Source organism: Channa argus, chromosome 5, assembly GCF_033026475.1.
Source record: "Channa argus isolate prfri chromosome 5, Channa argus male v1.0, whole genome shotgun sequence".
NCBI classification, from domain to species: domain Eukaryota; kingdom Metazoa; phylum Chordata; class Actinopteri; order Anabantiformes; family Channidae; genus Channa; species Channa argus.
The window spans coordinates 18,404,971-18,430,108 of NC_090201.1; the positions used below are offsets into that span (position 1 = coordinate 18,404,971).

General features: G+C 37.7%; 2 protein-coding genes and 1 pseudogene across 3 annotated transcripts in view; all 3 read right to left on the reverse strand.

Annotated features, from left to right (window-relative positions):
- iars1 (isoleucyl-tRNA synthetase 1) overlaps nucleotides 1-18,693 on the reverse strand; it is a 49,213-nt gene extending 30,520 nt beyond the window's left edge. Inside the window, exons 1-12 of one of the 2 annotated variants that reach the window (XM_067504570.1) lie at nucleotides 18,636-18,693; nucleotides 16,576-16,699; nucleotides 15,896-16,052; nucleotides 15,655-15,774; nucleotides 14,809-14,891; nucleotides 13,842-13,959; nucleotides 13,524-13,671; nucleotides 10,115-10,202; nucleotides 7,451-7,511; nucleotides 7,174-7,269; nucleotides 5,141-5,263; nucleotides 586-677 (exon numbers count right to left, since the gene is read on the reverse strand). In XM_067504570.1, coding sequence (XP_067360671.1) covers nucleotides 586-677; nucleotides 5,141-5,263; nucleotides 7,174-7,269; nucleotides 7,451-7,511; nucleotides 10,115-10,202; nucleotides 13,524-13,671; nucleotides 13,842-13,959; nucleotides 14,809-14,891; nucleotides 15,655-15,774; nucleotides 15,896-16,052; nucleotides 16,576-16,694 — 1,205 coding nt within the window. In that variant the 5' untranslated portion in view covers nucleotides 16,695-16,699; nucleotides 18,636-18,693. Of the gene's footprint in view, nucleotides 1-585; nucleotides 678-5,140; nucleotides 5,264-7,173; nucleotides 7,270-7,450; nucleotides 7,512-10,114; nucleotides 10,203-13,523; nucleotides 13,672-13,841; nucleotides 13,960-14,808; nucleotides 14,892-15,654; nucleotides 15,775-15,895; nucleotides 16,053-16,575; nucleotides 16,700-18,631 lie in introns of both variants that reach the window. The other variant, XM_067504572.1, reaches the window with a different exon arrangement.
- Nucleotides 1,572-5,134, reverse strand: LOC137127509 (desmin pseudogene; annotated as a pseudogene).
- A 2,001-nt stretch (nucleotides 18,694-20,694) lies between the features above and the next one.
- rpl29 (ribosomal protein L29) lies at nucleotides 20,695-24,233 on the reverse strand. The gene is made up of 4 exons (XM_067505745.1): nucleotides 24,131-24,233; nucleotides 23,639-23,691; nucleotides 23,190-23,254; nucleotides 20,695-20,872 (listed from the first exon to the last, which is right to left on the reverse strand). The coding sequence occupies exons 2-4, from the start codon at nucleotides 23,673-23,675 to the stop codon at nucleotides 20,780-20,782; spliced, it is 195 nt and encodes a 64-aa protein (XP_067361846.1). The 5' UTR covers nucleotides 23,676-23,691; nucleotides 24,131-24,233; the 3' UTR covers nucleotides 20,695-20,779.
- Between the last annotated feature and the right edge of the window lie 905 nt (nucleotides 24,234-25,138).

Here is a 25,138-nt window from a genome sequence, read left to right on the forward strand (position 1 = left end):
CTAAAGCAAATTTTCTTTATAAAAGATAGAAATGTATTTTAGCTGTAAAACATAAAAGGTGATAAAACACATTTTATGAGATAACTGAAAATGATCTAAGAGGCAGTTAAGAAAGGTTCTAAAATTAAAGGTGAATTGTGTAATTAAATGAGGGGGGGGAATGCTGCCCTTATCTTCTGTCATTTACAGTTTCTTTAAACTACAAATATGTTCACAAGTTTATAAAAAAAAATGTCAGTCTAAGAAAAATATACATTTTAAAATGCAATTCGGTTAACTATTTTTACTGCTTAATAAATATTTGTGAACTAAGATAAAAAGTTTTCCATCTCAACCGCTGCTGTGCTGAGTTCCAACAGGTATCAAGTGGTTAAGAACAATAGTTTTATCTTAACAAGCCGATACCTTTTAGTGGCATAGTGGGCAAACCTTATGTTCAAGCTTTATATTTACTGAGGGTAATTCATCCTTTACAGGTCAGGCTGCAGCTGCTCCAAGTGAGGGAGTGAGGTTTACTAAACAACTCTTTGTTTAGGCACTGTCGACTACCATGAGTTTTACAGTTGAGTACTCTGCATCTCTCACCTCCAGCAGAAAGGGTAACTATGTTTGAAACTGCTTGCATTAACTAGCCGCCCCTTCTCCTTCAGCCATTTTATGATGTTCTTGTCAGCATCCTGTAAAAGAAAACCAAAAAACATTAGATAAACGTACAAAATGCACCTATTACTAGTCAGAAAAGTTGTGTTTCCATCTGTGGTTAAACTCACTGATTACATCTAGGCTCTCTGATGACTGTGTTCTGGTGTGCTACATCATGTTGTAAGCTGCCAGTGTGGCATTGCGAGCTGTCCGCCCCTCAATCTACTTCTGAACACCATGGCGGCAAAAAGTGATACAACAAAAACATGAATTTTGGGTGCCAATCTACTTTTTACTTTTAAATACATTTAAGGATTTTTATTTTATTTCTAAAAGCACATTCTACATGTCCATGAATAAACTCTGTTTACAGTGACCTGCAAAGATTAACTGCTCGATCTACCAAGCCTGATATATTGGGAGCTGACCTCATCACATCATTTACTCACAATTAGAAATGCTGAGTAACTGTCTAAACAATATTTCTGATGTTACATTTAAAAAAAAAAAAGTGTCTTCAGATGAAGTGAATTTTATTATATTCATTATATGCTGCTCCACAGCTACCACTGAACCTAGTCTATAACAGTACACTTTGTGATTAACACTTAATGGATTTTGTTTTTTGTACCAGTTTGATAAAATCCTAACATGCATTTTACTTACTTTTAGCACGTAAAATGGTAAATACACCAATAGGTTTTCCTTAAGAAAATTTGTTTATAGGGAACCTTTTGTACATCGTGGAAAAAGCTTTAGAATCTCCCTGAAGCCACCATAGATAGCTATATCAATCTATATATATCTATATCTATCTATCTATCTATCTATCTATCTATCTATCTATATTCTCTTGAAGGAAATTCAAGGTAAATTGCTACAGATATGATAAATATCCGCAAAAAGGAAAAAAAGGGTGTATTTTGTCATTCACTTCACTTTTTCTCAAAAAGAATCTAATATGCCTTTAGCCCTGTGTCTTATCACACACACTATTGCATCTCCCTCTAACCAAGCTCATATCCAATTCACAGGAAGCTCATATATATGAGCTTTTACAAGGTGTTTGGCAGGCTGTTTGTTGTAATGTCGTTGTGGAGACAGAGGTTTGAGACATTCTCAACCAAGAGTCAATTTTGTTTTTTATCCCCATTACAACATCATCAACATACAACTGTGATGTAGAGACTCACCGAAACTTCACCTACAATCCACTGAGACAATAACCCTGTTTAATCGTCAAATGGTGGTAACTTGGTACATCAGTAAATAGCTATTAACTATTACTATAACAATTAAACCCAGCCCACATGCTGTAGAAAGGCATGTCCTCAACAGTATGGAGCAAAATAAACAAGATACTAAAAATTTAACAGGTATGACTACTATTTCCTGTGTGTGTAGAAGAAAGGTAGAAATCACAAGGTAACAATGTAAACAAAAAGACAATTTAAGAAAATATTGAAAGAGGAGTTCACTCAATAGAAATGATAAATCATCACTACATTATTTTGTATGCACTCACTTCACTCTTTATTAACAGTTCAACATTAGTATGAATGGTCAACAGTTGTGTATTGCTGTGGAATAATCAGAGTACTGCGAAGACCAGTCAAGCTTTCTTTGAGTTGAATTGTAACACATTCCCAGTGAAGGGTGTGGGATCAAAACCAGTGAACACAGCAAAGTTACAGTTAGACAACAGTGAGGTTTACTTGGTTTGAAAAGAAGTAAAAGGTAAAGTTAGCAGGATACCACTGAGGCAGGAGATAAGGAATGGATAGAAACAAGGAGAGATGAAGACTGCCAAAAACAGACGGGGGGGGTGGGGGGTACAGGAGTAAAGGAAAAACAATATAATGAAAGGACAATTGTTTTACAGTAGACAGAATGTCAAATTTGCACAATGAGAGACAAGTAAGGGAATAGAGCAAATACATGAGGATAATGGGGTCAGGATCCAGCAGAGTTAACGACAGAAGCAAGTAGGGTTTAATTTTAAACCTCAATTCCACGGATACCATGAGACTAATGTCTGTAGCACCAAGTTTCCCAAACTATCAAGTACAGATAGCTGACACCGAATGTCAGGTCAGATTTGTAATCTGACCTGACATGAGTCAGATTTGTAATCTGACCTGACATTCTTTGATCAGATCATTCCGGATTTGAATCAAACTGTCCTCTGTAAATCAGGTGTTTCTTCTTTTTTTGACATCCACTTGCAAACCAGCACCTCACCAAAATAGATATGACGTATGCATTTTCCATTTTTTTAATTTGAAGCAATTCTTTGCCACTTTTAAAAAAAATGTAAGCAGTTCTTGTCAAATTAACTTATTTTAAATGTTATTTTGATATTTATACAAAGCATATGTTATTTAGGCACTGGTATTTAAAATGTCAAACAATACCAGGCTCTAGCAGTGAGGAGGATAAGATAGGGAAATGGCTAAAACAGGGAATAATTTAGTGTTTAGTGTAGACTGAGATTATCTCAACTCAGTGATGCTCTGCTGGTCTTCTCTCTGCTTGCAACCTGCTGCACCCGTCTCGTTGAACATTTAGGCATCTTTGGCAATTCCAAGCCTTTGCTCCTCTCCTTCTAGCAGCTTCCTATAGGTGGCAATTTCTGCATCCAGCTTGAGCTTAATGTGCAGCAGTTCCTGGTAGTCCCGGAGATACTTGGTCATCTCCACTTTTGTTTCACAGAGCTGGGACTCCAATTGAGCAATGACACTCTCGAAGCCCCCCACTTTATCCATGTGGGACATCTCCATGTCCTCCAGCTGCTGCTCTAGTGCGGCATTGCGAGCTCTCAGCCCCTCAATCTGGTTCTGTAGGTCTGTCACCTGGTTGTGAAAGGTGGTGATCTCATCTCTCATGGTTTTCATCTGTTCTTCATTTTTGCCAGCATGCTCCTTGAGGGTGTCAAACTTGCTCTTGTACCACTTCTCAGCCTCTTGGACATTACGAGCGGCGACAGTCTCCATCTCTACACGCATGTTGCGCAGGTAGGCTGCCAGGTCAGGGCGATCGCCATCCAGCTCAGCAGTAATTTTTGAGTCCTCAATCTGCTTCATGAGGTCAGCCACCTCTTCATCATGCAGCTTCTTGAGAAACTCTATCTCAGCCACCAGTTGTTCTATGCGTTTCTCCAGCTCAGCCTTCTGCAGAGTGGCATTGTCGACATCTTGGCGAAACTCCCTCAGGATCATTTCTGCTTCTTCTTTGAGTGCCAGCTCCTCCTCCAGCTTTAGTCTCCACACTTCAACCTCTTCTTCAATGTAGCCCCTTTCAATATCTGCTGCTCCTTTCTCATTAGTCAGGGCCTCAATCAGCTCACGCACCTCTTTAAATTTGAGCTCATATTCTTCTCCAATGCCTGTGGGGCCTCCCTTGTAGCGGCTCTGCAGCGCGGCCAGCTCGGCTTGAAGAGCAGCATTCCTCTGCTCCAATGCCTGCACCTTCTCAATGTATACCGCAAATTTGACATTGAGTTCCTGCATCTCCTCTTTCTCATTGGCATGGTGCTGGTGTATCTCAGTGCCCAACTCAACGGCAGTGCTGCGGTAACCTGAGCGCCCACGATTGTCATATGAGGATCCACGGCACCGGGATGGCGAAGGACTCTGGACTCTTACTCTGCTGCTGCCTCCACTGACCTGCAGGCTCTTCTGAGTGTAAGATGTGCTTCTCATTTTGTGTAAATATATGGTTTGCTTCTCAGTTTACAGAGGAACAGCCGCTCTCTGAGCTTCTCTTTGCCTAGCCACTGTTTTGACTGACGCTCTCTCAGATCACCTCTGAGTTTTTATGTGGCAATAAAGAATGTCTCATTTAGCCTTGAAACTCACGCTAGGTTTTAACAGATGTTAAAAGTAGATTATGACATACTTTCAGAGAACTGTTTCTGCATACTCCTTATTAGCTAACGCTGTACTGTTGGTATCCATGCGAGTCAAGTCCACTCCCTGGCCTTTGCACCACAATGTCAAATAGTGATCCGACCATGCACGAGTGCTATTTTCCTCTCAATATCCACTTAGAATGGCAAATAATGTGGGTGTGACATAAAGGAGGTGGACATCCAGTGTGCTGGTAAACAGCGAGAATGTGCTTTGGCAGCAGATTTGCGAACACAAATTTATGAAAGTGAATTTCCTAAAATAAATACAATTCATTTTAGTTTAAGTTAATACAATTTAAAAAAAATAATAATTTTAACAACAAAGAAAATTGGGCACTGATCCATGAGAAAGGATGATTAACAAACAAGCAAGCAAACACAAAAAAATGAGAATCAGAGGAAAAAAATCAGAGGACAATAGAAAATTAGATAGCCAGACTGTGAGGAAATAAGCTGCTGAAATAAACCAGATTATCAATTATGTTTAAGATTCATCATGTGTAATTTACCAAAGGCTCCCACGAGGGGTAGAATGCCTGAAATGTCTCCTAACTTAATCTGTGCATAAATATCTGATGCGTCACTCACTTTGACATACTGTCCCGCAAAGTCTGTGACCTCTGGAGTGAAGCAGCCTGAGGCATCCACAGGGCAGATAGGAGTCTGGTCTCTCTGGATAATGTTGTATTCAGAGCACACCCTGTAATCATCCTGCAAAGAGAATAGTACACCATTTAGAGACAGTTTTGATAAAAGATGTCTTTTTGTTTCGTTAATGTAGTTTACTCATTACAAGTCATGTACTGTAGTGATGCAGTTCTTTTTTTTCCCCCAAACTGGTGACATTAAAAATTAAACATAAGAAATTATCTAATAATTGGCAGGCGGTCTGGCTGCTTTAGCGACATGTTGTTGCTCAATGAATTTCTTGTTGAGCTGGATACTGCTTGCACGGTTGAAATGGGCACTATTGGCATGTGACAGCTAAGCATGAAATATCTGAGTACTCTCTGGCTGTAAATGTATTTTGTATTCAAACACCCTGTCAAGATTCATGATACATGGCTCACTGGGTCATTTCACACGTAGTCAACATTTCTTAACATGAAGTTTGAAAAAATGTAGTGTATTTCTTCTTTTTTCTATATGTGTTCAGTGCAAATGCAACAGCATTTGTGCTTCACAAACTAATAAATATGAATGGGGGCGTTAAAAAAAAAACAGAGCTGTGGCTAAATTAAAAACATTTATAAATGCAAGTGTAAGTGAGATGTTCATGTAGAAGGTCTTCTTAATAGTGTCATGGGGAATGAACTGTAGTAGCAGAAAGAAACTGCAAAAGAGAAAACCAAGAAAGACTGCGTGCATCCACAGCTGGCAACAACAGGGGCATCTATTAGCAATGACCCAGTACCTTTGATAGCACTACTTGTACCTAGACTCAAGCAGTGCACTAATATTGCACAATCCAACACAACTTTTTTTTTTTAATTCATCAACAAGCATTTGCATCAATGTGTACACAAACCAACACAGTACTTACAAGAGTTTTAAGCAGTTCTAATAGACCTGACACAATTTATTTTACATTTAACATAAAACATACAAATTAAATATATCGTAAGACAAAAGTCCTTCTTTTTTTAAAGCACACCACTACTTGCTCAAGTACCGAATACCTGTTTTCAATAATTAATACAAATATTGTTTTCATTGCTGTATCATGACTTTAACAAATCTTGTTTAGGGTATAGTTGATGTGATATATTTTAGATCATCCATTTCATGAAGCCATATGTAATGAAATGCATTAATGTCTTAACTTTATTGTACAGGCGCTAAATTTCTGGTGAAGAAGGCAATGCAGTTGAAAAAAACCATGAGCAAATAAAAAAATAAAGCCTCTTTTTTTTTTGGTAGGGAAGCCATACATAAGTTACACAAGAAAAGAGTGACCTTGTTTTCCATCATAGTTTACTCCCTGTGAGCTAGTGGAAAATAGAAGCTTACTAGAGTCAACGTTTCAGAAGTATTTGGGTACATTTCTCAACTTATATTCATTCCAAAACATACAAGGAAGTAAATGGTCTGCACTTATATAGCGCTTTTTTACCTATTGGTACTCAAAGCGCTTTACACTGCTTCTCATTCCCCATTCGCACTCACAATCACACTCACACACACACACCGATGGGGGAGCTGCTATGCAGCTGGCCAACACTCACCTGGAGCAACTACGTTGGGGTTCAGGGTCTTGCTCAAGGAAACTTCAACATGTGACCGGAGGAGCCGGGGATCGAACCAACAACTGAGAGATTGATGGACGACCGTTCTACCTCCTCCGCCACAGTTGTCAAGTAGTGAACATTATAATAAACAAAGAAGGAAATTGCCACTATAGTATATTATCTACATAATCTATCTTGGTTGATCTTTATTATTGAAGTCTCAAGACTAATGTGAGAACTCGCTGCATAACCTGAATATATTTGGGGGTCTACTGGTCACCTTAAAAATAGTAATGGGCATAGTAATAAGCACTACAACACATTATGTAGCGAATATAGTCTTTACAGACAGACTAAGAAGAAAAAAGCAGAATCTGTTTAGACAGCACTTACAGCTCCAAAGTAGGGTGCCTGGTGGACCACTCCTGTGCCCTCTTCTTCTTTGACATAGTTATCCGTCACCACCTGGAAGGCTCCTTTCTCTGAACACTACGGTGAGATGAGGATGAGAGTCAGACAAAGAATGAGAGTGGTAAAGATGTAACCAAGTACAATCTCAGGTAGTGAGAGCAATACAGTCAATTTGTGGTCAGACAGATAAAGTGAGACATAGGTCTGTCTGTTTGTGACGAACAATGAATACAACGGTAAGAAGTCAGAGTCAACAAACCTTAGCAAAGTACGGGAAGAGAGGCTTGTACTTTTTCCCCTTCAGCATCTTACCAGGGAATCTAAAAACAAAGAACATTCAATCCTGCTTTCCATGAATTGATAAAAAATAAATAAAACTGACTAAACTTTAAAGTAACCTCAACCAAAAATGTGTGTTCCAGCCCTATTCTAATTTTATTATTCACTAAAATGTCTCCAAATCGTGTCCCCTGTCAAGCCATTTATACATTCATCTGAGTACTCTTCAGCTAATAGTATAAGCTCATAACAAAATTACGGCGCAGCACAGAGTGATTAGAGGATTTGTTTACCCCAGGTGTTGCCTTTGAGGCTGCATATTGGCTACGGTCCAGCCATGTAATTGGTAGAGGTTGTTGCAGCCTGACAGGAAGACTGCAAACACTACTCAAGGCTGAACACTGTACTCCTGGGGTTAAACTACCAAAAAGTAAGACTCCAGCCATGTCATGCCTAGTGAGACTAAATGTAAGCAAAGTGGTACTTTGCGGCAAGCCAACATGCGGATGTTTATCCGGTGTGAGGTTCCGATCACAAGGTTGGATTGCATTTTAGCAACTTAACATATGGTAATTAACAAAAACAAGTTCAGCGGATGGGTGATGGATGCCATTAGTGAGGGAGTTAATGAACTTAAATATTAGACTAAACTGTTGATAGCATAATGAGGTTAGATAAAAAGTTGAGAGATAAGCAAACAAATCACTGAAAATCATTAAACGCTTTAGATGTTTCAATAAAACAAGCAGGTGGTGGCATTAGACAAGTCAGTAGTTATGATTCATCTTTGGTGAACACATTTTGTAAAGAATTTCATTTCAGGCTCAACTGACAAACTGTCATTTTTGGAGTACTGCTGCTACCAGGCCAAATTAATTCAATGTGTATTTTGTTTTTGAGTCACTACTCCAACACTGATTTACAAGCATTTCAAATTGGTTTTATTAGACTTCAATTATTTTGAAAATATTAATACCCAATTTAATGAGTTAAACATGTAAAAAAATAACGAATGCCCCAAACTCATTTAGCAAACATAATTGAAATTCTCTGATTTGATAGAAGGGTGAGCCTCACACAAAAACCTTATCTCTGCACTGCTGCCAGTGCTCTTTGGGTCACAGGACGCTCTCCTCATTAAGAAAAGGTTTTGAGTATAATTCCATTTTACATATATGGCTTCCATATTTTGACTGTATAGTGACAGAAATTCTGACTTTTTTTGAATTCACCATGTTTGTATCTCTGCACGATGAACAGTAAGAGTGACAGAGGAAAAGAGGGGAGAGACACAGCCAGGAGAATCTACCTGGGGAAATTAGGTTCGCCTAATCCCCTACCCCAATTTCAGAAACAACCTTTCCTCTTCAAATGACGGTTAGGTAATCAGCTTTCCAGAGAACGGTTTCCTGGTATAACCTGGTTACTAAAGTGTATGTAAATTCAGTGAATGACACAGACTTGGTGAACACCACTAACAGAAGTGCAGATGTATTTACTTCCAAAACAATGTAAGCAAGGCTCACTTTACTGACCAATCAGAGAAGAGCAACAATATCTGCTTCATTATTAAGTTTATTATTATATTAGTATTATTAGTATTATATTAATTTGGTAACTACAACTATCTGAAGGTCTGTACAGAGTAAGTAAAGCAGAGGTGTATCAAAGCATAGAGTCTCACAGTAGTGCAGGCTTGTGCTGCAAACTGCAGCTTCAAGGTTTAAGGCTTAGTTGGCAGCTGAGACAGTTTTGTAATTAACATTCAAATAAAGATGTTCCTGATTGTGTGGAGTCTTTTTGGGGAAAAACGAGGTCCCTGTGGGGATACAACATTTTTCAAGAACTTAAATATTTTGGAAGAGTGGGTATTGCCTAAAACTATGTTCCATCAGGTTGCTGTACATTCTGTACTCACTGTTAACAAATTTTTTTTTTTTCACCTCACTTTACTTTTTTCCTTCTACATGCTGCCCTAGAATCATCCAGTGAACTGGGACATTAGGAATTTCATTTGTTTTCCGCCACAAAGAACACCACCCAGCTAGTAAAACACACCTCTAATTCTCCTGACAGTAACTTTATTCTAGTTTCTTAACTCTTAAGACAAATTGTAACTTCGGAGAAAACCCTTTCACTGTAAATGTAAAAAAGAGGTTTAGCAGTAACTGGTTTAGTTTTTATCATTGTGTCAAGGTAAAAAGTGTTCCGAGTGCAAAATATTAACTCTTGAAACCACACACACACACTGTTATTTTAGTTTACAGCTGGATTTGTAAAAGGTAAAGGGCATATTTTAAGAGTCATATATTTTATCTAGAGTAGAGTGAATAAAAACTAACAAGTAAAGGAGAACATCTGCAACTTTCAATCATCTGTAAAGCACTTTGTATATATCTTTGCTTTGATACATGAGACAACTAACAGAGCTCAGGTTAACATCAAGACATCTGTGTTCAAATTATAGTTGTATTAGTAATATATGAATGAAAAGTGAAATCTTAAATTGAGAGTAAGTTACATGCAAAAACATTGCTATTAAGCACAGCACTGTATGCACTGGTTGCCAATAAGTTTATTTTATTGTACTAGACATTTTTTTCTCTGGATGTTTATATGAAGCTATAGTGTCTTGTGTACTCACTTGTCCAGGAGAGTGTAATCACTCTCAGACTTAAACAGAGCTCCCAGCCTGGCTTCCATCATAATGTAGGTTTTTCCTGTGGTGTTATCTGAGAATTAAAAAAAAATAATAATAAACAGACAGTCTTTAAAACACAAGCAAGTGGCACAATAACATGCAAACAAACAAAACAACATCCCACATGCGTAGTGCTTTATACAATATGGCTGTACTGCATACATCTCAACTGTAAACAGCTGATATGTTTCAAATTAAATAAATTAAGCGCTAAAAACAACAATCCTTTTTATTTTCAAACCTTTATTTCCAAACAGGTACAAGTAAGGCAGAAACAAACCTAAAAAAACCTAAGCATGAAACTAAAAGAAATGGACATAAAAAAAAAAAAATCTCAGAATTGATTGACATTTCTTACACAGTAATTTGTGCTCTATATAGATATAGATCAATATCTATCTATCTATCTATTTAAATATAAAATATATATTCTCTTGAAGGAAATTCAAGGTAAATTGCTACAGATATGATAAATATCTATATATAATCTCTCTCTCTGTCTCTCTCTCAGACCAGATTTACTGTGTATGTATGGCATTAAATGGTCGTGCAAATAATCTCCAACATGTATGACAGACTAAAGAGTTAAATATGTAGAAATTGTTCATCACAGACTGCGGCATTGATAAAAACTGGAAAAAAAATAGAAAAAAAAAAGAAGACAATACAAAGTCAGGAGATCAACAGAAATTTTTGTTTTTAACCACTAAATTCTCACAGTACATATTATGAAGTTGAAATTAAGGTATTATTAAGGTATTGATGTGTTTTTTTCAAGTCTGCCATACAAACAGACACTGCAGAATGATTCATATTTATTAAGAGATGTTCAAATATACAAACCCAACAACCTTGCTACCTGTAACCTGAATGTCATGGCCTGCTGCAAATAATATACAGTCAGCCATAATGTCAAGGTAAGACAAGTATGAAACCCATCATAAAGCTACCACTCAACCTGATCTAAGCAAATCCAATACTGCCAAAAAGTTGCCAGCTCATGTAGGCTAATTGTGTCATTTAGGGAAACTGAACCCTTGCAGAAAAATGGCCAAACTGGAATTCTTAAAAAAAAAACAAACACAACAACAACACCGGAGAGCTTGAGAACAGCAGGAACAACAGTTGTGAAGAGAAAAATAAACAAATGGCCTGAGACGATGAGACGCAAAAAGAGAGAGAGGAGAGGACAACATCAATAAAATATGTTTCTTTCCCCTTCATGGCATGACAAATGACTGCACAGCTCAGAGCTGCCACTGCTGACAGTCCTCAACTCAAACAGCGACAAAGGCAGCAAGGAAAGAAGGAGAGACAGAGACTAAAAGGAGACACAAAGAGAAAATAAGAACGAAGAACAAAAACAGGTGTATGTGGAGACAAAAAGAGCAATAAAGACATGAGAATTTTTTAGGATGAGGATGGATTGAGGATAAAAAGAGTATTGATTAAAAAACTATCATATATATATATATATATATATATATATATATATATATATATATATATATATAAAAAAATTTAAAAAAAAAACACACACTCATTGGTATTCTAAGGCTGTCTCCCATGCAGCACAGTGCAGGAGCTGCAGTTACGATGGCAAATGGTGCTTCAACATTGCCCCCTGCAGGATCACAGAGGCTATGCCCAGCAGGTAAAAATCTAGGTCATCTTTTTAAAAGCCCACCAGTCTCTCTAACAGGGAACCAAAAACTACAACAGGAGGGTGACAGAAACACTAGTTATCTCTTTGGAGTATTTTATTATATTTATACAAGGACAACACTTTTATAACTGACCTGTTTTGAAGTTCATCTACATTCTAAGGTCTGGACAAACAGCTTACATACATGCACTAAACAGTTTCATCAGACATTCTCAGTTATGAGAATTTAATTATGCCATTATCAGATATAAGTTTAATCAAGAACAAAGCACTGAAGCATCATCCATCAACTTTCATCAAAGTTAATTAAGCAGCATCAAGATTAAAAAGCTACAACACCCAACATAGGCTAGTGCTGGCATGAGGCTCAAAGCCAAACCTTCCCATTCCACCCAGAGCTCTCTCTCTCTCTCCAATGCTCTTATACCATCAGCTATGCGCCACCAAGCACCTCAGTTTTTCGTCATTGTCAAATTTCAATAAATAGGAATGTTCCAAAGCTTTTAAGAAGAAAACAACGTAGTTCTATGACTGTTTAGAAGAACAAACCTCACTCATAAAAAATGGGAGGCCAACTTCTCTGCCCTGTTGTATCAGACTCTCCTGTGAGTCTTCACTTCAATAGGTTTTGGAAACTTGTTTAATAATACCTAATACCCAAGTGTTCATACATGTCTCTGATAGCAGTGTTGTCCTAAAGCACAAGTACTTGGTAAAAAAAGCAATGTTTAACCATTCTGAATATTAAAATCATCTCTTTGATTTACATTTTGTTTGAATCATGTTTGACATTTTAGTTATCTGCTTGCTATTAAAATAGATGTCAGAGTGAGAGCAAAAACCGTTTCCAGATTAAATTTAGATCTCAGACGGTGCCTTTACAAAGACACTAATTTTTAATGGTGCCCTCATCAAGTTACCTCTTGACAAAAACAAGTCAACGTAACCAGTATTTGGAATCCATTAGCATAGTAATGCATATTATTTAGGGTCTTTTTTTAATAAATTTAAAAAACAGAGACATTTTACATGGCTGAGTGTACATGCTCAGAGAAGACAGATAATGTTAATGAGCCCATGTTTACGTCAGTTATTCCCGTAGCATCCCGTAGAGGTCCTGAGTGTGGTCTGTCTGCTTGGTTGTAGCAAAAAAAAAAAAAGAATAAAGTTCCAGTCACAAAGAGTCCCTTGTTAAACACAAAAAGGCTAACATGTAGCCCAAGCGCTGAGTCCACCAATACATTATTCTACAGAAATCCTTTCTTGTGGGTGCAATTTGCCAAGGCAGCACTCTTCTTCTGATAATTTTAGTTGTTTGTTCATTCAGAAAAAAATACATTCTGGTCCTCAACAGAAGATCCAGATTTGCAGACACATAACTTTGGCCTTGGGTTCCAGCATTTAATCATTCAATAAAACTACCAATCCTGGCAAATCAAACAATACACAACCAGCAATGTCAGCAAGGTGTGTGAGAAGTTATTTACTTTGTTTTACTGCAGTGACACAAAGAAAGTCCTAACAACTCCAAAACAGAACTAATTCTATGTGGATAAAATACTCCAAGCCAGAAGTCTCTGCGGGGAATCATTGCATCAGGTTAGCACTACATCGGTGATTGTTTAAATTCCATATGGGTGAACAAAACCTGATATTCAGGAGCTTGTGCCAAGCGTTGTTTCTCACCTTTAACTTTGAGATACAGGAACTCTGGGTTGACACAAAGAGCCAGGTTGCTCGGCAATGTCCAGGGTGTGGTCGTCCATGCAATCAAAGCAACATCCTCATTCTCAATCAGTGGGAAGTTGACAATGACTGACGGATCCTGAACATCCTGGAGGCAAATATCAAACACAAATTATCAAACATAGATTGCCCCTCTCTTTGCTTACTGTGGTTTTTTTTTTACAGGTAGATTAATTGTTTTTTCTGATCTTTTCACTTTACTGGGAGAACAATTCCATTAGATCAGTAGAATTGTGAGGAATTATAATTTGTGCCAACCTTGTAGTTTTGGTTGGACTCAAAGTTGGAGAGAGGGGTGTTGCAGGCAGTGGAGAAAGGCATGACTTTGACACCTCGGTACACCAGGCCTTTGTCATACAGTTGCTTAAACACCCACCTGTATTGAGTGACAAGAAGAAGGCAAGCACAGATTAACTGCACATAAAAGGACTGACTGCACACCCAGAATTTTTAATTATATCACGCCATGTTAGCTTTTGGGAGGGGTGGCAGTGGCTCAGTTGGTAGAGTGGCATGGCTCTCCCCGACCACGTGTCAAAGTGTCTCTGGGCAAGACACTGAACCGCCAACAGCCCATTCCTAGCCATGCAGTGCCGGTCCCAAGCCCGGTAGAAATTGGGGAGGGTTGCGTCAGGAAGAGGATCGGCATAAAAAAAGCCTGTACCAAATCAACATGCACATAAAACGATCTGCTGTGGTGACCCTGAACTCACAGGACAAGCAGTGGGGCAAAAAAAAAAAAAAAGAACAAAAAATAGGTAGTCGTTGGGAGACGCGGGCACTATCTTGTTATCAATGGGACCAGTGCATGCTAAAGTGGCTAGAAAGGTTTACCTGGATGTCTTTTGTTTGGCAAGAAATTTTCCCTACCTGGAAAAATATAAGCGAAATAGCCACCAATGGTATTTGCGAAGAGTAATAACTATCAAAACTATGCAAAATCTGCTAATTTGAGAACAGTCATCCTTGCAAAGGTAAGATGGCAGTCCTCCAATAATATGCTATGACAGCAGCACTGAGCTACCATGGTGATGCAGTTTCCAATTCACAAGTAGAAAAGGAGAGGAAATGTTTAACCACTGCATCGTGTAACAAGGACACATCAATCCCAAGATGGCCACTGCACCCCTAACAGTAAAAACTGCATAACGTCAACCGAACTTACTTTAAGTAAGAAGAACTTAAGTTTTCACAAATAAAAACTTAAAGGTTCTGTCATCCATACCAGACAGTCTCCATAAACCAGGGGTAGAGAGTCTTGTAGTCATTATTGAAGTCAATCCATCTGCCCATGCGCTTCACTGAAGACTGGAAATATAAAAAGGAACATAATACTACATGTTATTAATTAACAAACTTTAATACTTATGTAAGCATAATTTTACTGTTTAGGATTATTCTCAATTATCTTCACTGGGTGCAGGAGGCAGCTAACCCTAAATGCACACAGTGAAGCATGAAGTGGCTAAAGTGCAAGAAAATATGAGCCAAGTAGACTGACATTTGTCAAGTAGACATGACTAATAATTGCTGCTATCGGTCCTTTAAATGCTAGATGTGTAAATGAGCAAATGTGTGCAGGTTTTACCATTTCACACAAGATTCAAAAATGATGTAGTCCCTTTCAACCAGAACTGGCATGGATATCTGCTATTGGGAGAGTTGTTAACTAACAGAGGATGTTGACATCTTCATTCATGATCCTAATCTTCAATAGGTGTTTTGGCCTTTTAATCACAATACATTTGTCCCTTTTCAGCTATAACCAGTGACTGCATCGCTCTGGGGTGTCTGCAAGAGTTTATTGCCTGTCCTTTGACAGTACCCATTTTTTATCTGGGCTCTGATTAAAAATAAGCAAGTAAAATAATAGCCCCTTGGTGGCTGGGACCCATGGGCCAGGCCCCCATAATTAGCACATGCCAATAGTAAGACTTTACTATGTTTCCAGTGTAAATGCATTGACTGTACCTATATTTTTGCACACAAATAAAAACAAAAACCAAACTGGTCTCCTATTTTTAGTTTCAGATCTCTGTCATGCAGATATTATTCTTCCCTGTATCCTCACCTCCCACTCATTGGCATATCTCATGACAATGTTTCTGCACTGCTTGTTGTACTCAGCAATACCCATCTTGGCCACATCTTCAGGTCCTTTGATCCCCAACGTCTTATCAATCTCATACTCCTACAACAGAGATCACAAGACACATAAATAAACAAAGGATCTGTAAGTCTTTACCGAGCTTTCAGCAAAATAAAACTCGGGAAATATATTAAAAAAAATAAAAAAAAAATAAAATTCTTACCACAGGAAGGCCGTGACAGTCCCAGCCAAAGCGCCGGTCCACATGAAAGCCACTCTGGTGGGCAAAGCGAGTAACAATGTCCTTGATGGTGCCTGCTAGGATGTGACCATAGTGGGGTAGACCCGTGGCAAAGGGAGGGCCATCGTAGAAGGTGTACCTGATATAAGAAATATTCAGCAAGATCTATACATGCAAAATTTTAAGTATTCCTCAAAAACTAACTATTTCAACAAAAAATAAGCATGTGCTTTGGAAACGATTTTATAACTTTAACAATCTTTTATTATAAAACTTTAATCACGGCTGTGGGATAACAGAAAGGTGTTGGACAAAGGCTCTAGTCAATATCAGAACATATGTTTGATATGATCCTATGAGCAATGAATAGGTATATGTTTGGTAACTTTGGGCAGATTTTTAAGTTATTAGGTCATCCCAAGAAACCTTTCTTTCAGAATTAAAATATTTCATAACATGATTATGGTGCTATTCTAAAACACTTAAAATGTTTTTCAATCATGCCACAAGTCACGAGTGACACATGCATTTTCCTAAGAGACACAGAAAATATACTATAACAGCAAATAAAATATCAAATTTATTTAACTAAATCTTTCATTTTATGCTGAATAAAAATTATGTTAAGCTAAATAAATGAATAGCTATAAAACTAGATTTACTTGGGCCTGTTTTTGGACTGTTTGAGGCATTCCTGGAAGCAGTCCTTTTCTTGCCACAGCTTCAGGATCTTCTCTTCCTCAGAAGGAAAGCTGATGGACTCAGGCACTGGCTCCACCATGGTGTCTTTCCAAAGGAAGGAAACAGAAGAGTAACGAAACAGACGTGCAGTACCAAGATAAAAAAATAAATCACAGCAGAGTCACACATTTCATTGGATGCATCTTATGAATTTAATGTCAATAAAGTATTACTCATCAGATTATTCATTATTGGCCTATTATGAACAACTGAATTAGTCATAACAACCAGGTCAACCTGGTTCTCCAGAACCGCTCAAGAGAACATCATTTGATGTGAAATACATATTTTCAGGTATGAGTGGAGAGGTATTTTGTTATAGGAGGCAAAAGGAAAAGTAATACCAAGCAGTTATATATATTGTCTAATGTGTGAAACCACTCTTTAATTAGCTTATTTAAACATATATATTATTTAATTCATAAGCACTTATTGAATGAAATTAACATCTTGACCTATACGCAGCAGTTAGAAAAAGAAAGTATTAATTTCAGTAAAAACCCAATCATTGGTTTACCCACTCTTTCAATTCTTCACATGTACACAAGTATTCACAGCCTTTGCTTAATGCGTTGTCTAAGCACGTTTAGCACCAATTAGAGCCTCATAGCTTTTTGAGCATGATGCTACGAGCTTGGCACAGCTATTTTTGGGCAGTTTCTCCCCTTCTTCTTTGCAGGATCTCTCAGGCTCATTCAGGTTGGATGGGGAGTGTTGGTGCACAGCGATTTTCAGATCTCTCCAGAAATTTTCAATCGGGTTCAAGTCTGGGCTCTGGCTGGGCCACTCAAGGACATTCACAGAGTTGTCAAGTGTGGCTTTTACTGAGAAGTGGTTTTCGTCTGCCCACTCTACCATACAGGCCTGATTGGTGAAGTGCTGCAGAGATTGTTGTTTTTCTGGCAGGTTCTCCTCTCTCCACAGAGAAATGCTGGACCTCTTTCAGAGTGACCATTGGTTTCTTGGTCATCTCCCTGACTAAGGCCCTTCTCTTTCGATCCCTCAGTTTGGCTGGTCAGCTCTGGGAAGAGTCCTGGTGGTTCCAAACTTCTTACATTTCCAGATGATGGAGGCCACTGTGCTCATTGGGACCTTCAATGCTGCAGAAATGTTTCTGTAACCTTCCCCAGATCTGTGACTCAATACAATCCTGTCTCTGAGGTCTACAGACAATTCCTTGAACTTCATGGCTTGGTTTGTGCTCTGACATGTACCGTTAACTGTGGGACCTTATATAGACAGGTGTATGCTTTTCCAAATCATGTCCAATAAACTGAATTTCCCACAGGTGGACCGATCAAGACGTAGAAACTTCTGAAGGATGATCAGTGGAAACAGGATGCACCAAAGCTCAATTTTGAGTGTCATAGCAAAGGCAGTTAATACATGTACGGGATACTTATGTATGGGATTGCTTCATTATTGTTTTTATTAAATTTGCAAAGATTTCAATCAAACTTCTTTCACGTTTTTATTCTGGCGTATTGTTTGTGGAATTTTGAGGAAAATAATGAATTTAATTTACTTTAATGTGGCTGTGACGTAACAAAATGTGGAAAAGGTGCTTTGAATCCTTTCTGGATGCACTGTACATCTAAGTTATGTGATGGCTGTCTCCTACCCTCCACGGGTTCTGTGTGGATCACGACTCGTCAGAGCCATTGAGTTCTCCATAGTTTGTCTGCTTAATTTATGCGCTAAGGTTAAGCCTTTGTAACATATCATTCAGCAGAAACTTTGCTTAAAGTAGTTGCTTCTCACTTTTCCACATCAGTTCACATGAATGACGCCTCCCTGTTGTTAGCTAGCAAGCTAAGCTAGCAGCTCAGTCACTTCATTTAGTTTGCGGTGCTTTTGTCTACAAGCTAAGTTAATTAAAAACGGCGTTTATACGCCTAAATACGATAAGAAATAAACAGTGAAGTGTGACCGAAATGGAACCTCTATGTCCCAATTATTCACTTTGAATGGACATACTCACATGGCGTCTGTCCACCGGCTGACAAGCGAAACGAGAAATGATGCAAGCTGGAGTCAGCGTGAGCGGAAGTGATGAAAGACGCAAAGTAAATGTCTGTATCAAATAAAACTTACTTAGTATAAAAATATACTAGGTTGCTGTAATAAATTACTCTCCACTGGAAAAATTAAGTTATTGTCCATATTCATTACTTTATTCCATTTTTTTTTCACTGTAAACAAAAGGTGTGAACCGTAACAAACCCATGAACAGGTCTAAATATCACTGAATTTAAATGCATTACAAAAAAAACTCAGTTGTAAATTTTTTTATATATATATATATATATATATATATATATATATATATATATATATATATATATATATATATATATATAATTCCTATATATTATAACAACTTTATATGTTCTGTGACGTAATTGGAGGTATTGTATTCAAAACTTTTTGTCATGATTTTCAATACTTTATAAATGTTAAAAGCATAGTTTACACATTTAAAGTTTGGATTTCTCTTATTCTAATTTTCTGTATTCCTTTTTTTTTTTTTTGTCCTTTCGGCTTATCCCGTGAGTTCAGGGTCACCACAGCGGATCATTGTCCGCATGTTGATTTAGCACAGTTTTTACGCCAGATGCCCTTCCTGACACAACCTTCCCCAATTTCTACCGGGCTCGGGACCGGCACTGCATGGCTGGAAATGGGCTGTTGGCGGTTCAGTGTCTTCCCCAGAGACACTTTGACACATGGTCGGGGAGAGCAGGGCCACTCTTCCAACTGAGCCACTGCCACCCCTCCCAAAAGCTAACATGGCGTGATATAATTAAAAATTCTGGGTGTGCAGTCAGTCCTTTTATGTGCAGTTAATCTGTGCTTCCCTTCTTCTTGTCACTCAATACAGGTGGGTATTTAAGCAACTGTATGACAAAGGCCTGGTGTACCGAGGTGTCAAAGTCATGCCTTTCTCCACTGCCTGCAACACCCCTCTTTCCAACTTTGAGTCCAACCAAAACTACAAGGTTGGCACAAATTATAATTCCTCACAATTCTACTAATCTAATGGAATTGTTCTCCCAGTAAAGTGAAAAGATCAGAAAAAACAATTAATCTACCTGTAAAAACAAACCACAGTAAGCAAAGAGAGGGGCAATCTATGTTTGATAATTTGTGTTTGATATTTGCCTCCAGGATGTTCAGGATCCGTCAGTCATTGTCAATTTCACTGTCATAACAACTTTATATGTAACGTAATGTGAGGTATTGTATTCAAAACATTTTGTCATGATTTTCAATATTTTATAAATATTAAAAGCATAGTTTACACATTTAAAGTTTGGATTTCTCTTACTCTAATTTTCTGCCTTTTTTTTTTTATCCTTTTGGCTTATCCCGTGAGTTCAGGGTCACCACAGTGGATCATTGTCCGCATGTTGATTTGGCAGTTTTTACGCTGGATGCCCTTCCTGGCGCAACCCTCCCCAATTTCTACCGGGCTTGGACCGGCACATATAGCCAGGGCCGGGGATTGAACCACTCAACCTGTGGTCCGTGGACGACTGCCTTTACCAACTGAACTACAGCCGCCCAAATTTTCTGTATTCCTAATGCTCATTTATATGTTGTAAAAACACAAGGAAATTTAAATGCTTAACATTATAGATGTCAATCTATATACACTTTGGTTCTATGTTGCAAGTATTTTTACCAATTATGATTTACACGAGTTTGAAGAATGCTTTCACAAGAGGGCTGAGGGCTGCTGCACCATTCGAGAAAACTCTCACCCCACCCGTGTCAAACATAGCTACGGTATATCTGCTTTACGCTTTTTTTTTCGTAGTTTCCTTTTTTAAAATTTCTGCTTTAGACATAACTAGTGGTATGCAGGTATCACATTTTCAAATACTTAGTAAGGTGGTTACATCCAGTTATGTTACTCTTTTCACTTAAACGTTGTTGTTCAGACCTTTAATAACCATCTTTAACTGAACCGTCATTCAGTTATTTTGTTTCCCTGCCTCTAGAAGCATCAACAACAGCAACAAAAGAACAATCCGATGTTTGTTCACAAAGCATAGTTTTATTGTGATGGTGGGAACACAGTCTATGAAGTAGTGACAAACATGGAGGTGACTGGACAGCAGCTTATTTCGCCTTAGCTGCCTTCTGCACGGCCTTCATGCCCTTCTTGTTGTGCTTCTTAGCAAAGCGCATGTTCCTCAGGAACTTAGGGTCCACCTGCAACAAAGAGAAAAAAAAACTGAATGAAAAGGCCAAATGAGGCGGACTGCGTAAGGTGTGGAAGTAATTTACGATTATTTATATCTAAAACATTTGAAAAAGCACGTGATGGTAATTGGACTTTACTACTTCACAAAATTTCCCATATATGAGAAACATATGAGATGAAGTTGATCCATTGTTTGCTGTGAATTAAAGATAGAGGAGTATTGCTTATGATACAGTTTGACAATTTCTATTCCTACTATGACTATTTCGCAAACAAATATCTGTCCTTCAGTTCAACCCTATGTGGACTCATTAAAGCTAAATCAAGTAATTGGAGATTTTGATACACATTTAATTGCATTTTTTTATTAATTTGCAAAACACGAGTTAAAATGAAATTAGTTCTAGTTTCCAAAAAAAAAAAAAAAAAAACCAACAACAAAAAAAACATTTTGATAAGTTTGTGTAACTGTGGCTTGTCCATTAATATCAGACCCATAGAAAAACAACATTAAAAGTTTTATTCTCTGAGTGAGGAATTTTAGTTTTGAATCAATTACTGAATTTGTTTTCAGATATAAGATTTTGTATTGAAAGTTAAAAATAACTTAGGGATACATTGTTGTATTTATATTTTTTGTTGATTGAGAAGGCAAAAATACTACAGTGCATAAATAATGATCCCAGATCACGATAAACCAGAGAATGAGATGAATGGCATAAAAAAATAAATCAAAAACAACATGTCCATTGTGCATCTGACACGTTATTATAACATCTGTAGTCTGACAATAAATCTTGCATAAAACAATTAGCTGATATTTTATTGTTACAGATATCAGTAAATAGCAGACGGTCCATGACACGACGCACAAACAGATGCCGAGATACCTGCAGGCAGCACCTGTGTTATAGTTATTCATAGTAATATAAACTACTTCATATTCAAGTTTTAACAATACGAAGATTTTCAGCCATCTGGTGAAAAAAGTTAAAATCCTAGATTTCATTGATGTTGTTTGTAAACGTTTGGAGCTTTTACTTTTTCGATAAGAGTTCACACAGATCACATTTTTGAAAGCTGCTCACATCAAGGCAAAATCTTGAGCGTTTCAGTTTAGTACTTAGCTTATTGGCTACACTTAAAATAACTTTATTGTAAAGGATTTTTGTATTGAGAAATCTTGTTTGCTACTCATTAACACAGCTATACTGCTGTGATAAAATAACTTAAGGAAAGAATTGAGGCAGCTTCTTTCAACTGCAGCAAATTTGGGTCTTTCAGAGGGGAGAGGTCAATAGACGTGCATGTGTTCGTCGACATACCTTTCCGTTGTTTTAATGAGAAATGGCATTGATCAGCCCTAAGCGATTAATAACACGTGAAGCTACTCCAAGAATATTTTCTACAATTTAACACCACAGATGTTTTAGCACATTTGCCTGTCAATATTAAATATTTGCTGCACTGCAGACCATGACATTTACTTTTTACTAGCCTGTTGAGGCAACTGCATGAAACATTACACTGGCCCAATCATACCGTTTATTTGCCCGAGGCAAGTGGGTTTGTATTAATGTCAAGGCCTGCACACAATGCAACAACCAACCAAAAGAAGAACAAATTACAACATAGTGGTTTTACATTTTAGTAAGTCTTAAAGCTGAATAAGTGCCCACTAATTACTTATACACAAGACAGGGTAAAGAACATTATGCATTACATAGCTTAGATTTTTTTGATTTGGGAAGTTTGGGAAAGAGAAACCCGAGTTATATGGCAAAATCCCTCCTGTAAAAAAAAAAAAAAAATCTCAACAATATTCTAATCTGTGTCCAACAAAAACTGCTCATTTTAACAGCAAAACAGGTAGTAGGGAACTGGAAACAAGCATCACTACACCTAAGAGCAGACTTTAAAAATCATTTTACTGTACATCAGTCCAGATATTCCAGCTTTAAAAAACCAGCACACACACCTTCTATGATAAACTATTAATGTTTTAAAATTAGTGAAAACAGGAAAGGTCATTTCATCCCACTTCTCCCAGCATAAAAACCACATTCTAATAAACGTCCAAGTCAAGCTGTCAAAGAAAACTAAATGTCTCTTACTTATAAACGCGATATAGGGACAGCTGCTTTATCAATGTGTGTATCAATGATGCCATTTAATCTTTCCATCTCTACTACACATCCCCAAAAGGTGCATGCTAAATGATTACAGAACCACTGCATGTAGACATGACTTTTTCCTCCGCTCTGAACCAAATATTTGTTGTGCACATCAAAATACACACTATGACCAACTTGTAACAATACGTACCCCCTTCAGTGACTCGTATCGCTGAGATCTTGGCTTCTTGATGCCATTCCTGTGGGCTTTACGAGCTGTGCCACAAGAGAACATACAATTAAATCGACTGTTCCACACAACTGTTTGTTAGCAAGTGTCATCTGCATGCATGTAAAGCTAAAAACTGGAAAGAAAATATTATCTTTTATTCTAGAAACAATCCACTTCAGATTCCAATTTATGAAATGTTGCAATACACTGCCACATACCTCAGGTATAGTATTTTGCGCACAATGGATAATATTTAGCAACTCTAGTGTTATGACATTTTATAAGTTTGCAGTTTACACTCTTTTGCATGTTAACTACAGTATTTCTGCATTTCTGTATGGCTGTATTAAATTCTTAATATGCGCCGACATCTTTGCGACTGGCTCTCCACTTAGTAAACCTCACATATTTTTTATACTACTACTTACACTGGTTGTGGGTCGTGTGGTTCTTAGACTTGGCCATTTCGACGCTGGTTAATCTGAAGAAACAATGAAAATTGGACAGCGTTACAAGTCAATCCTACCTGTAACTTAATAACAACATGCTAGCTACATTAGTTCCAACTTTATTGCTAGTAGATCACTACAGGAAAAGTCAACAGAGCCGCGCCACTTTTAAATTAAACACGTCCGTATAGGTAGTAAAGTTACATACACGTGATGTGAGGGTAAATGTGAGAATAGCAGCAGACTATTGAACTTAAAGTGGAGCCAGGACATGGTCGCTAGCTAATGTGAAGCTCGAGCTCTAATATGCATTTCTAGCAAATAAATCCCACCACATCTACCACATACTGCTGCGGACATATAATCTGAAACATGCTTTGTGTAAATCGGCGTCTGTGTCTGTGCGATCGCGTAGGCAACACGAGGATTGATTAAGATTTAAAGTGTCCACAAATTGGGAAAAACAAATACCTGCCGCACGAACAGACGACAACCGGAAGAGGAAGAAGATCAGACCCGGAGGAGAAGAAAAACACGCGAGAGAAGAGAAGAAGTCCGGGAGCGGACTGAAGACACTGCCCCTGGCGGAGATTTGTGACATGACAGCGGCGAGTCCACAGCTGGCCGCACGATGTCATGCGACAGCTGGAATATTTATAAAACGGCTGTAAGAAATCGTGTCTAGTGACTGTGATTGTGTCTAGAAAACAAAAGTTAGATGTTTTCCCTTTTATCTGTTGATATTTTTTTAAAACAAACAAACATATGTGGAGGGTCATAATTTAATCTTTCTTTCACTTCCCCAAACTTTGTTTAGACCATTGTTTCTCTCTTCTTTGTTTCCTTTTCTTCACAAGTGACAAGTACCTAAATATACTCAAGTTCAGTGTAAGTAAAGTTTGTTTCAGTTACAGGCTACTGTCATTTTCTGCTAATTTAATGTGCTTTTATTTAACGTGTTTTTATTATTGAATAATCTGTTGATCATTTTCTTGATTGAGACTGAGCAATGCTTCAGTCTATGAAATGTCAGAAAATAGTACAATGTATTCATTCAGTTTCTCTTAGTCTAAGGTGACATAGTCAAATGTCTTGTTTTATCTGACCCACCCTCAAAGGCGCAAACATAACTTTTGTGGCATTTCTGTCTGAAAACTACCTAACAATAAATGATGAATCAGTTTTTAGTATATGTATTTATTATCTTTAGAGGAAAATGTTATACATATACACAAAGTAATACACATACTAATTGCTGTAAGTTAAATTTTATTCGTGATTGTTATTGTGAAAGAATTCTTTTCAACCTGTTACCATGTGGGGTTTAGTGTTTGGTGTTTGTACAAGGGCAGCAGGGGGTCTGACCCCCCAACGTCTAAGCTGTTGCACATAGCATTTAAGGTCAGTTTATCTTGCAGCGAACAGTAATTTAACCACACACATTCATGAATATCAAATACACGTATTTTAACAGAATAA

Excerpts from the sequence above, each read along its gene's own strand:
- rpl29 (XM_067505745.1), bottom strand. The coding sequence starts at position 23,675 with ATGGCCAAGTCTAAGAACCACACGACCCACAACCAGT. Across the intron at positions 23,255-23,638 it reads CCACACGACCCACAACCAGT|CTCGTAAAGCCCACAGGAAT; the intron begins GTAAGTAGTAGT and ends CTTGTGGCACAG. Across the intron at positions 20,873-23,189 it reads GATACGAGTCACTGAAGGGG|GTGGACCCTAAGTTCCTGAG; the intron begins GTACGTATTGTT and ends TCTTTGTTGCAG.